The 13,278-nt window shown below is 28.9% G+C and overlaps 1 protein-coding gene across 10 annotated transcripts in view; it reads right to left on the bottom strand.

Moving 5' to 3' along the window:
• The window catches only part of Rbp6 (RNA-binding protein 6), a 1,006,046-nt gene that overhangs the window by 675,334 nt on the left and 317,434 nt on the right, over positions 1-13,278 (bottom strand). For all 10 annotated transcript variants that reach the window (XR_015071926.1, XR_015071928.1, XR_015071929.1 and 7 more), the window contains exon 3: positions 7,041-7,082. Coding sequence is in view for 5 of the 10 variants with exons in the window: in XM_085958080.1 (XP_085814206.1) it covers positions 7,041-7,082 (42 nt within the window). In the remaining 5 variants the exon portion in view is untranslated. The remainder of the gene's footprint in view (positions 1-7,040; positions 7,083-13,278) is intronic.

Here is a 13,278-nt window from a genome sequence, read left to right as displayed (position 1 = left end):
AAAATAGTTTGTAAAAACCCTTAGTAAATACATTAGTTAGCTTTTAATACATTCACATAGAGCATTACATTGTCATTAAATTGTAAACAATGGAACTAGGTAACGTGTTGGGAATTTAATAAAATTAGTCAAATAGAAATATCAATCAATATACATACCTACCTAGTACTTACTAATAAAAATTAAACAATGTTAGGGTATAATCCATAATTGGTTAATGGAATGCGTCAGCCGCGGCACCATAAGGTAGGCATATTAGTTACTGTTAAACGTACGTTATTTATTAATAGTTACATATATTAATTATAACATTTAGGTAAGTATATCATTACCATAATATATACAAAATTACAATTTTATATGTAAACTATCAGATTAGAAATTTAAAATCAAATTCTATCAAGTAACCTAGATCGATAGTTATATATTATATTAATTATATGTGCCCATGACAAGTAAAAGTAATAAAGGTTACAATATATATTATATACCTATCAAATAAGTATGTATATTGAATATGTACTGTATCTGAGTGGTAAACTAAGTGTTACGATTTGTTATAATATGATTTTAGTGCCGGATATAAGATATTATAAATATAGGGGGCAAGTATATCTACAATGTAAAAATGTATGATAGATTATACGAATAATATAGACTAGCGGCTCGTATTATCGCAGCTTTTGAAAGGCGGTAAAGGGTGAATAAAACCGGTAATTGCGGAATTAATATTTGAAAGCGAGCCAACTTACTTCAAGGTAGTGCCTGCCACTATGGCAATGTTACGGTATTTTATTGTGTTCAGAGTTACCAACGTTGTTACATATTACATAATTTGAATGAAAACATTGTTAAATTATTAAAGTTTTTTAAAGACTATTATTCTCACAATGAAAATTATAATGGTCCGATTTACATCTGAGTAAGAAACATTGTTGAAAAATGTAGATTGTTACTAGGGTACACTTTTATTTAATAGAAACTTATAATCAACTATGAATTTTTAAAAATAAAAGTTATTACCATATTTGAAGCGCCTAGCTTCAAAACCCCTTAAAACGATTTTAGGTTGCTTTGAGAAAAATTAGAAATCTGTGAATATTAAGTATTAAATATAAAAAATTGTTGAACATACGTATTGACGGTTTTTGGCGTTTTTTAAGTATAATCTTTGGCCATCACATAGATAATAAAAATATCTATCTAAATACATCGATGGCTCAGTTCCATAGTGGGACAACTAGGAATTAGTAGTTTTGAGTAATGGCTAATCAAAGTTTTGACTCACCTAACTGACTTGTAGAAAAGTTACAGTTTATTATTTGTATTATCTTTTTAGCGAAACATGTAATGAATAGTATTTAGTTTTAGGGTTCAAGTTGTTTATGTAAATTATCATAATGATTTTAATAATTTTGAACAATAATCGGACATAACACTCTATGAAACTGACAACTTTACAATATTGAGTTAATATGATATTCTTTATTGGGGTCAGATATGTCATATCTAATTCAAAATTTTTCAAAAATAGTTTTAGCACTTCATTTATTTCGCAAATGTAGACAAATACGCTATACCTACTTAATATAATTTTATTATAGAATAAATAAATAGAATGATTTGACTTTATTGTTTAAATATAAATGAGATCAACAACCGTCTAGTTGTACCTCACTTCTGTCGCAACTCAATTGTACTATTATCACCGACTAAGTTTGTGTTATTGACAATGGTTGGATGTAGGCATCTACTCTCACATTACCTCACTGATTTCCTACTGCTATTTGACTACTGACTAGATACTCGCAAGAAAAGCGTCATTTTTAATAAGATTTATGTTAACTTTGGAACCTTTTTGAGATACAGATGAAACTCTACTCAGTTCATACCAATAATTTTAGTTTTCAAAAGTTTCATAAGAATTATTGATTCAATAGTTTAAAAAAATAACAATTAAAAAATAGGTAAAATTATAACGAAATAATCATACAGACAGTTAGTCAAAAACTATTATTATGTTATGCTATTCTGAGGTATCATGGAAATAGTCAAAACGCTGATCAAAATGAAAAAAAAATGTTTCGAAATCATAAACATATTCGAGTTGATGATGTGCTCAAATGAGGAAGGCAATTGCATAGAATGGACAACTAGGAAAATTGAGTGAAACTAGAATTTCATATATCATGATTCACAGAAGACCTGATAGCGGCGACTTAAATTCACAGACAACTGAATGAATGACATAACGGTTTACAAAAATAGTAACAAAAAGATTAATATTAACAGGACGAATTTTCAATTTTAATATGATTTGTTCATAAGAACGTGTAGGTATGACATATTATTGTAATTTGAATATTTGAATTTACATGCGCCTGTCAATTACCTACGTGGTCGCAGCCGTGATTTATTCTGGATCGGAACCATTTCCTCGTGCCAAGCCTATCAGGTACCATTAGCGAAGGGTGCTAGATTAGTGAATGCGCTCCCTAAAGACATAGACATTTTCAATTATGTACTTTGCATTTTGTTTTTGAAACTTTATTTAACTGTATAAAATTGTATGTTTTTTGTTTTCAAAATTTTATTTTTCTGTATTAAATTATTGTACCTACTTAAGTATGTTTTGATTTAATTTTTTCTGTTATTATTATTATTATATTCTATATTCTCTTCTTCTCTCTTGTGAGGGTAATATTTGTTATAATGTAAATTTCATGTTGTGTAGGTCTTAAATTTAGATGTCTACAATGTATTGTATTCTTAAATAAATAATGTTTAAAAATGTGTATATTAAATACAGACTACTTTGTTCTTAATTGCTGTGTATTATTTTTATTCAAATATAAAAAAATAGTTTCATAATAACTACTAATTAAAAATAATACATACTGTAAAATAATAGTGTTCAGGGTTTTATTAATGTAAGTAAGTAGATACAAAATGATACTTGAACTAGATTTTTCATACATTCAATACATATATACGAATGCATAATACAGTTGTAATACTGGGCGCATTGTAATGATGGAAATTCAATTTCCAAGATGTGGAAATTGATTCAGAACAAATATTAATTACCCGCTAGAAAGCTCTTGTTAAGTGGACATTTAACGAGCTCGGAATATTCATCGGGTGATTTGTTCAGCTCTACAGAATAGAGCGATACAAAAAATATGCGTTTTTGAAACCGAATATGCAAATTCCGCTTTTAGATTTGAACTAAGGGAAAAATTGTGCATTCGTATAAATGAATAATAACTGATTGACTGAGGGCGGATTTAAATTAATTCAATACGATTATAAAAATAAATGATAACTATAATTGATTTGATTGTCATCTGTTTTTAACCGACTTATTATTAAACAATGGTTATAATATGTTCTATATAATAAAGCTACATTGGTTGAATACCAATGTGTACTACCAACGTTCGCGTATGCTTGTAAAACATAGACTATTAATATAAGAGAAATTCAAAAATAACGCGTAAAGATCACAAAAGAAACTAATGGATTATGAAGCAGACAAGAGTACGCAATGTGATAGAGGTCGCTAATCAAATGAAATATGAATGGGCTGGATATATCACTCGGCGAGTGGACAATCGCTGGATAAGTACCGTCATACAGTGGTATCCAAGGGGCACTAAACGCCCATAGGGATGCCCTAAAACCGTTGGAAACTCATAAAATTCGGTGGGTGTACATGGCAGCAAATAACTATGGGCCTAGAAGAGTGGAGAGAACTAGGGGAGGTATTCATCTACCAGTGCAGTAGATCAACAGCGACTGACGACCCAGATGATGATAATAATTATGAAAGCTTATTGCTTGAAAGAAAGTTTTGTTAGAATGATTGAGTCGAATATTTATATGATTAATAAATTTAAATTTTGGTGGTACAGAAGGTTGCTGAATAAAAATATTGTTGTTTGATTTAATAAAATGCATTTTTTTGTAATACTTATTCCACTTTTAATCAATAAATTAGGACCGATTTCATCCGCCTCAGAGGGACATTTTCAACTGTCATGTTCTGTCATGCAGTTCCACCATGAATTAATTGACAGTTAACAAAATAAAAGAGAATAAAAATATATTTAATCGGAAATTTATACATAAATAATGATATTATTAATAACTAAAAACCATAGTTTGAATTGTATTTTTGTATTTCTTATAATACGTTAACCAATATTTTTAGAATCAAATTTGAATCTGCTGCCGAAATTGCTGCAGAATAATACTGTCTTATTATTGATAGTCCACACGAAAATACACGAATGAAAACAGTTTCATTTATATTGGATTTATGGCATGGTGTTTGTTTTGTAGAATTTTAAAGTAATGTAAAGAATGTTACAGGGCGTAAAAGAATTTTAAAGATTTAATCCGCCAGACGCTACCTCCGCGTGTGATGTCTGCAAATAATTCCCAGCAGTATTATTATGTGGCGTTTTAAATCCACACATCGCTGTACAAATATATATTACACTCGCTGAATACTTCTTGTACTTGTTTTGCTAGCACTCCACCCGGCGTACTACACTTGTGTAATTCAAATAGCTTTACGTACGCCCGGAAAAGCTCTACGTATAAGTATCCAGTTGGATTTATATTAAATAAAGTATCAATACTATATCAATGGAATATACCAACTACTTCTGAAATGGAACATTATTTAAACGTGTAATAACTTAGGCAAAAAGCTGCATAACACAAATTGTAATATACTCAAGCTTTATGATATGAATAAATTTAAGTATATGAATTAGTTTTTTTTAAATAGTTATAATATTATAAAAGATTAATTTCAATATAATCATAAGTGCCTTACATTTTTTTTAGAATTATTAATAACCATGTCCTTGCGTTTTCGTACAAGGTGGTTGTTAGTAATTTTGGACAATCACAAACACCCAGGCTTTGAGAAAAACACAAAGTATTGTGTCCTCGCCGGGAATCGAACCCAGAACTCTCGGGCGGAAGGCCAGAGTCTTACCTACTGCACCACAAGAGCCGCTAAGTGCATTACATTCCTATATAATATCACAAAAAATAACATGAACAAATTATTGATAACATAAATTATTGAAGAGCTAAAAATCCATAGGGTCTATGTGCCAAAAATATGAAACTGAGATATAACAAAAAAAGAATAAACCATACATACCTATATGAAAACCTACATTATTATTTTTACAAAGTTATAGAAGAACATCAATATAATATCATAAGTTAACATAGTTCTAAAGATAAAATAAACAAAGGAAGAATACCATATTAAATTTAAACATTAACAATATTGAAACGTTCTATGTTGGGGGTATGTAGGGGCACGTAAACTCTGCACATATTTCAATGAATTTGTGTGACAAAAACTGTAGAATTATGAACTAAGACCCTTCAGAATAGGTTTGGAATATAGATTGTATTGAAGTAAAAAACTTGTGATAGAATTTTTTGGCACTTAGACCCTATAGTCTTTCAACCCTTCAATAATTATATTCTACAATAATCTATCATAATATAGAATATGATTTTAGCTAAATTCGCATATACTTAAAGTATATACAAATGATGACGATTCGTAAGTTAATGGGTGCCGTTCATTGGTGGCATTAGTATTAGAGTTATTAGACGGTATGGAGTCGATGAGTATTGGCTGATAAGTTTGATGTGGTTTTTATTATATTATATTTACAAAGTAATGGAATTTATTACTTATATAAATTATTAAGCCATGTTATGCTAAATCCATAAGATAAGCTGTCCAATTTGTATTTATATTTAATAGAAAATTTTATAATATAAACTATCATTATTTTTTATAAGTATATAACTACAATGAACTACATGTTATTACATGGGCTCCTGATTTGTAATTTATATGATACATTTCTACAACTGTTAACAATTGAAATGTTGTCTTTTTTCGTAATTGCAAGTTAGATATTAAGAAAAAAAATGGAAACAACCAATGAAGCGAATGACTTATGATCTAAAAATGGAAATAACAAGATATTTAAAATAATTAATACCCTATGTAGTTTATTGGATATCAGATACATATTATATATTTTGATATTAAAATTCTAATGGTGACGTAGTAAAATGTGTATTGATTTGTATCAAAATTAATCATTTGAAATATCTCAATATATGCTGATAGCATTGTGCCGAGTATATTATGAATATTGATTTCAACCCTACCTATGCTATAAGGTAGTATCTACTAGACATAAAGCCTTGCGAGACCGCGCCAGCAGGCTATATTCGAAGCGATGTCCACTCAGCGAACGACCAGGAAGTTTGCATTTTGATAATTTTATGCATCCGATTCCAACGATGAATTTTGCCACGATTTTATTTTAAAGTTAATAAAAAAACATTTTATTTAATTAAGATATATGAAAAGCTTAAAGTAGGTAAGTACCTAGTTGTCTTAATATTTTTTTCAAGTTTGTGAAAGTATTTCTTTCCTAAAATTAGTTTCGAATGAATCAGTTATTTTGGAAGTTGTGTAGAATCAAAACTGGAAGTATACATAATTTAGAATTATTTAGATTTTTTTTTATTTATTCAATAGTTACTATATTATATAAACCGTAACAAACTTTCACGTTTAATATTATTAGTAAATAACATATCTACATAAAATATTTCAATATTTTTTTAAATCATTAACCACGTAGAGAATAAACCATAATATAAACGATTTTTTTTTAGATAGGTATACTGAAGTATTATGTGCTTACGAGAAAGCAAATTCCAAACATATTTTTGTATATAATATAAAATAGTATGATAACATCTAATGAGATACCTCGGTAAAGACATAATTGATAAATACCCATTTATTCGAAACATTTTATGACGTAAAAAATGGGAATCTATTTTAAGCTTTTTTTGCGAAATAGTTATCTGAAAAGCTCACATCTTGAAACAATAAATTGTTTATTTAAAAAAATGTAATGTTTGTTTGTAAAGGAATATGAACAGTATATAATATATAAATAAACTAAACTTACCTTTGGATGTGCTCTCCTAGGAAAGGCAACTTTTGGATCAATCTGAAATAAAAAGAAAGGCAGAGGATTAATATCGAAATAGTTTGGTATCATTTAAATAAATAAATAAAATAATATAAAAAATCATGACATATTATTATTGTTGAAGTAATTACTATAAATATGTAGGAATATAAGGATTTATAATCAAAAACCAGTTGGTAGAAGTGAATACAGACCAAATAATAATGACGAACAGTGGATCGATGAACAGCTGATGGGTAAGTATAGGATTTACGAAAAAAATTGCGCCGCGGACAATAATTGACCGCAACCCTATATGTTTTTACTTTAAGGTCGCTTCATTATTATAATTAAATAATTTAATCCACTGAATACTCAAAGTATTCGTTTCTTTATCAAACACCACAACAGGCCGTGAAGCCCAATAATAGTAGTAAAACACCCAGGCTTGAGGAATTTACATATTAGATTACGTAAATATATTTTGACCTCACTGGAAATCGAACCCAGAGCTCCGTGACGGAAGGCCAGCGCCTTGCGCGCTGCACCACGAAATAATTCAATTAAACACGATAAAATTCTAAAGGAAATACTTCAATCCGTTCTAGCAATCGTTATTTGTGGTGAAAAAAAGGGATGTATACACAATTTATTAATTATTTCTAATGACAGTCATTATTATTTTGTTCAATATTGCTGTAGATTAAGTATTTGTACTTTTATAATAGGTTTTTAAATGTATATGCACCGTTTTCCATGTACAGGATATTCATCCAATCCTAAATCATTGTATTGGTTAAAGGTATATGAATATATTATAGGATTCCTAAGTTTTATCTTTACATAATTATTTTTTTCATTAGTAAAAGTGTTTTTTGGAAACAAAAAACAAAGACATGTTGAAGAACAAAATTTATGTAATCGAACAATATATTTTTTAACAAAAAGTGGCTGTATATACAATATTATATTATTTTAGTGAGTGTAAAAATTTGATTGTTCCATTAAATATAATGCAGAAAAGAATACTGGCTTGCTACAAAGATTTCTTCGAGTCGTTTGCTGATCCCATCCGTTCTTACTGGACATTACATTCGGTATATTGTTCAAGTTATATGAATATGAAAAAAGCTTTTATGCGTAAAAGCTAAGAGTACAATCGAACAAAACGTATGACCCGGCGAGCACTCTTATTTTATCATTAAGATTGTTCCATTAGTCTTGAACCCGGAGACGAGGGTCTCTTTTTCAAAACCACCCTCCCGGATTTTCTCCTCTTCCACGTATTTCCGCACCTTTCGACTTGACAATTTAGCTTCTCGTCAAGGGTAAAGAATCAATGACGTAGATACGTCACGTAAGACAAATATTAAAAAAAACATATATATTATGCGAACGAAACGTTATGAAATATTAGCATTTCATAATGTATGTCCATTATATTAATAAAATATTGTTGAATAATGAAGTCAGCTACGTCAAAGGGTTATATTTTCGTTTAAAATGTATAAAAATAAGTACACAATAATAATTAATATTACGATAGGTGATTTAAATGTATTATGTACTCGAAAAATATGAGGAATGTTAAAATATTGACGTTAATAATAATTATGTATTATGTATCGCATATTTAAAAAAAAATGTGTTATGATATTATTAAAATGATATTTTTATGCACTGTATCGAACATGGCCAATAAAATGAATTCAACTATTGCATGATTGAAACTGAAAAATAATGGATCGGTACCAGTCGGGTTTAAACTAAGTATACAAAGATTTTTTTGATTATTAGACGTGTACCCTGCCAATTACGCTATTCTGATTATCGCGCTAATCTTGTTAATATAATTAAAAATAGTAAAAAAAATACTACTTATGTAAGGAAAGATTGTAAACATTTTTGAGCTTTAAACCATCAAATCTTAGGTGTACTCTAGTACAACCACATGACAAACTCCACAGTTCATGAACTGATAGTCAGCTCTTATGATATATGTAATCAAGAGGAAGCGTTTCATTTTATTACGATATGTACTATAAATACCGCCCAAGATTGCAATACTTCGCGCCTTGGTGACACAACAGCATGGTTTGCGTTATCGTGGCCAATCTTCTATTTCGTATAATATAGATTTTTGGGCTACATGTCTCGCGTCACATGGCGATGGATAGAATAAAATTCCGCGACCTTGTATTCACCACATACTTCAAGTACTGGAGCATGATGTGGTGAATTAAATAAGTAGTAAGTTTTTTTATATACACTAATAATATCAGTCGAATTGAATGAACTACGCCACTGTAATTAAGAACTAAAAGGGAGAATGTTAAAAACGGGGGAAACGTCGTAGGTGCGTTGTTAAACGCACATTTGCTATTTCATTTCTGCAAAGTCATAAATTAACGGAAGGTGCGCTGGAGAGAAGTAGTTGGGGGAGGAAGCGAGAGGGTAGAAGAGGGTTGCGTTCTTTTGATTTATCCCGCGACGAAAAATTTACGCAAATCCCACCAAGAGAAAGTAAGTCCACTGACGTATATAACAATTCCGAAATTTTGCAAGCGCAGCGAAGTCCTTTTTGTTTAAAAAACGGGGCCTTTGTACGAAGGAAAACGTCGCCCACGCACATTTCGATTGCGCGCCGTTTTCCTCTGCAGGGAACTCCCCGACCGGTGATTTTTGCATTTTTTTTCTTTCTGTCGCGACAAAATTCAATTAAACACTCGCATTTAATTTAAACGTTTTCTTTTTGAGAGCATTCCCACGTTTTAAATGCTGATTTTGGCAGCTTTGTTTCATAAATATATCACCGGTCTGTTTGAAAACAAGGTAACTTACCAGACATTATTCAAAAGTCAAATTATATAATGTGCTGATCCGAATAATATTTTGTCATTATAATTTAAATTTGAGAATTTGAATGAATTATCAATTCGGAAAGGTTTAAATTTAGGGGTTTTTTTTATCAAAGAAAACTTTTCTATCTTTGTTAAAAAAACGTAATTGAAATTTAAATATACGCGTATCTTCCACACACTAGTAGAATACACAGATAATTTAAATACTAATAACGTATTTTTTAATTTTTTTTTAATGGTAGGTACCATATTTTCACTAGGTACTTTAAGTTTATAAATCATGTAACTTTTAGCCAGCATTCGCGATTATGAATGTAGCCAAAAATGATTAATAACCCAGTAGTTAATTAATTAATATGCATGGATGTTATGTAATATATACATATTATGAGAAATAATACGTTCCATTAATAAAGAAAGAATTTTTTCAACTTCAAGTGAATTGTTTACAAGATCTTTCTTAAAAAGTATCTCAATAAAAAGTCTCAAAAAAATAAATAATCTTGCTTGTAAAATTATGTTTTCGCCGAGACAGTGAACAATAATAATTAAATCATATATGAAAATATTTTGTACGTTTTTAATACACCTACCAAATTTTACTCATATAAGCATAAATACTCTAATATGGATTTTAAAAATGATTAACTTACCGAAATTCATTTTTTGAGATTGAAATAATATATATGGTTGTTGTGATTTTTTTTCAATTTTTAATATAAATTCTTTTATACAAACTTGGTGAGTTTGTACCTGTAATTTTGAAATTTATTGATTGTATCTTGAAGGATTTTGAACTGGCAGTGGCAAAGTGTGGAGGTAGGCTGTTAAGTTCCGCCATAAATAGTGCACACTAAACTTTGTTCGTCATACGTATTTGTTTGCATTGAAATATGACTACACGGTGTTGGTTAGTTTTTAAAATTCAATCATATCCTGCGAAAACCAAGCCATAATAGATAATAGTAAAAAAAATACTCGTCTATCTACAAAATATCTAAAATAATGCAATTAAATCATACATAACTTTAGATATTTTATAGATATTTTATAGATATAATAATATTTTTATATATTATAGTTTGGTTCAGGCAAGACTTAATGAATTGTAAAAAATGAACTACCAACATGTGCAATATGCATTGTAATTCCAACGAAAACAAATAAGTATGAATGAAAAAGTGTGCAATATTTTGTCATATCGCCCAAAGTATACAACAGCTATTATGCTTTGGTTTAGACAGGGTTTAATTGTTTTTTCAAAACTAACCAACACAATCTGTAAATTGTAGTCTTATTTCAATAAAAACAAATATGAATGACTAAACTTTGTTTACAAAGAACTAAGATTATTATATAAAACTATGTATTGTATATATATTATGATATATTAGGTATTAGAATGTTTTTAATTTTCAGTGAAACGAGGTCGTAAACCAAGTCAAATTCGTATTCTTAGTTCAATGAAAACAAAATCAGTATGACTGACAACGTTTAGTGTGCACTATTTATGGCGAATCTTAACAGCCTGCCTCCACTCTTCGCTACTGCTAACTGGCTATTAATTTATTTTTCATATGACATAAATTATTGAAAGTATCCATTAATACAAACATAACAAAACCGTCAAAAATAGTTTGATGTTAAGATTTCTGACTGAGACCGCGGTTGGATAGAGGTAATACAATTACTGCCTATATTGTTTGTTTATACTTGTAGGCAGTTTGCGTCTTATAAAAACATTATTTCATTAAATCAATTATCACAAATTTCCGAACCAATATTTGCCCCGGTAGGAAAAATATTTTTTTTCTTCCGTCAATCACAACATTGACAAAACGCGCTATATATTTGCGGAAAAATAGCTTTGTGTTTGTACGCGGTGTGTTGACACAGAATATGTATGTATATTGACACAGGCTGTGGCAAGGCACGGGAAAAGGATTACTCAGATTATTAGCCACACTTATAAAGATTTTTACAAAATTTTGTGAAATATGTCAATATTCAACAAACAATACATTACGTTGAAATATATTTGCCGTACTCACAGAATGAAAATATTGAAAACAGATCATTTCACTGCGATTAAGATAATCACTTTAAAAAATATGTATGGAATACAGAATAGGTTATTAAAAAACGTACTTACTTGATTTTTTAGAAAACTGGGCAGTGTAATCTAGTATAGACTTTTTAAAACGTTTGTATACTTTGCAAAAAGCTCTGATACTATGGTAAGAAATTGTACCAATAAGTAATAAAATACATAGTATTTTATTACAGGAAACTATTATTATTACATATATTAAGCTTTTGTTTATAATATATTACATTTACTTCAATAAATAAATAATATGTATAGTTAAAAACATTTGTTCATAATATTGGATAATAGATGTTGGCTAATTTATACAATATTTAGAACCATTTTTTTATCATTATCTTTTCAAAGAAAAGTGTTAGAGGTTTTATAATGTACATTCCTACAAATACGTTAAATTTTTACAACAAAAAGTAAGCTTATACTTCAACTGTCTGATTAATATAAACCTATGAAATAGAAGAATACGATCCTGAAAGGTATATAAAATTTTAATGTTAAAACATCAACCACCTACCATTTTTAATTATCATTAATTAAACATTATTCAGTAATCGGTACAGTTCCATTATCGTTTAATTTTAACAAACACTTTATTAATTTATTGTCTTCAATAATTATCTCTAAATGGATCCAGTATACAGGATACAATTAACCATTCATCAATGATAATTACTAGCGTAAATTTACAATATTTGTATGTATAGTAGTTCATTCAATAATTATCTATCTGATATGAGATTTTGTACTTCATAAATTGTACTTTAAGTACACCGAGTATCAGCCAAGTTTTAATAGTAATACAACACGACATCCACCTATAGCGAATTAACACTATATATACTAACTATAGTAATATACCTATAGTGTTTCATGATGAAAACTACTCGTATTATTCGATTCATCTATTCGATGGTACCGGTAGGGTTGATCTATATACACCAAATTATTTGATTTTTAACAAATGTTTTGATTATATATATTGGTCGAGAATATCTTTTGTTATATGTGTTTTATAATTGCCTTTTTTATATAGATTTTATCTATTACAGATTAAAATTACTTAATACGACTTAATGATAATATTATTATGTTGTGCAATCCATATTGTAATAAATATTTTAATGTGTTGTAGTATGTAGAAGTTTTATTCAACTCTACAATTGACAGTTATTGTTTATGCTCATGTATAGAGCATAGACAATAACTCAGTTCAGAAACGACACAGTTGTCATAGATTGCTTCAAAAATGTAAAAGAAACGAGCAGCT

Source organism: Rhyacophila brunnea, unplaced genomic scaffold (genome assembly GCF_057557595.1).
Source record: "Rhyacophila brunnea isolate RB1 unplaced genomic scaffold, BYU_Rbru_1.0 scaffold_7, whole genome shotgun sequence".
Taxonomy (NCBI): Eukaryota; Metazoa; Arthropoda; class Insecta; order Trichoptera; family Rhyacophilidae; genus Rhyacophila; species Rhyacophila brunnea.
This window is presented reverse-complemented; position numbering and strand designations above follow the sequence as displayed.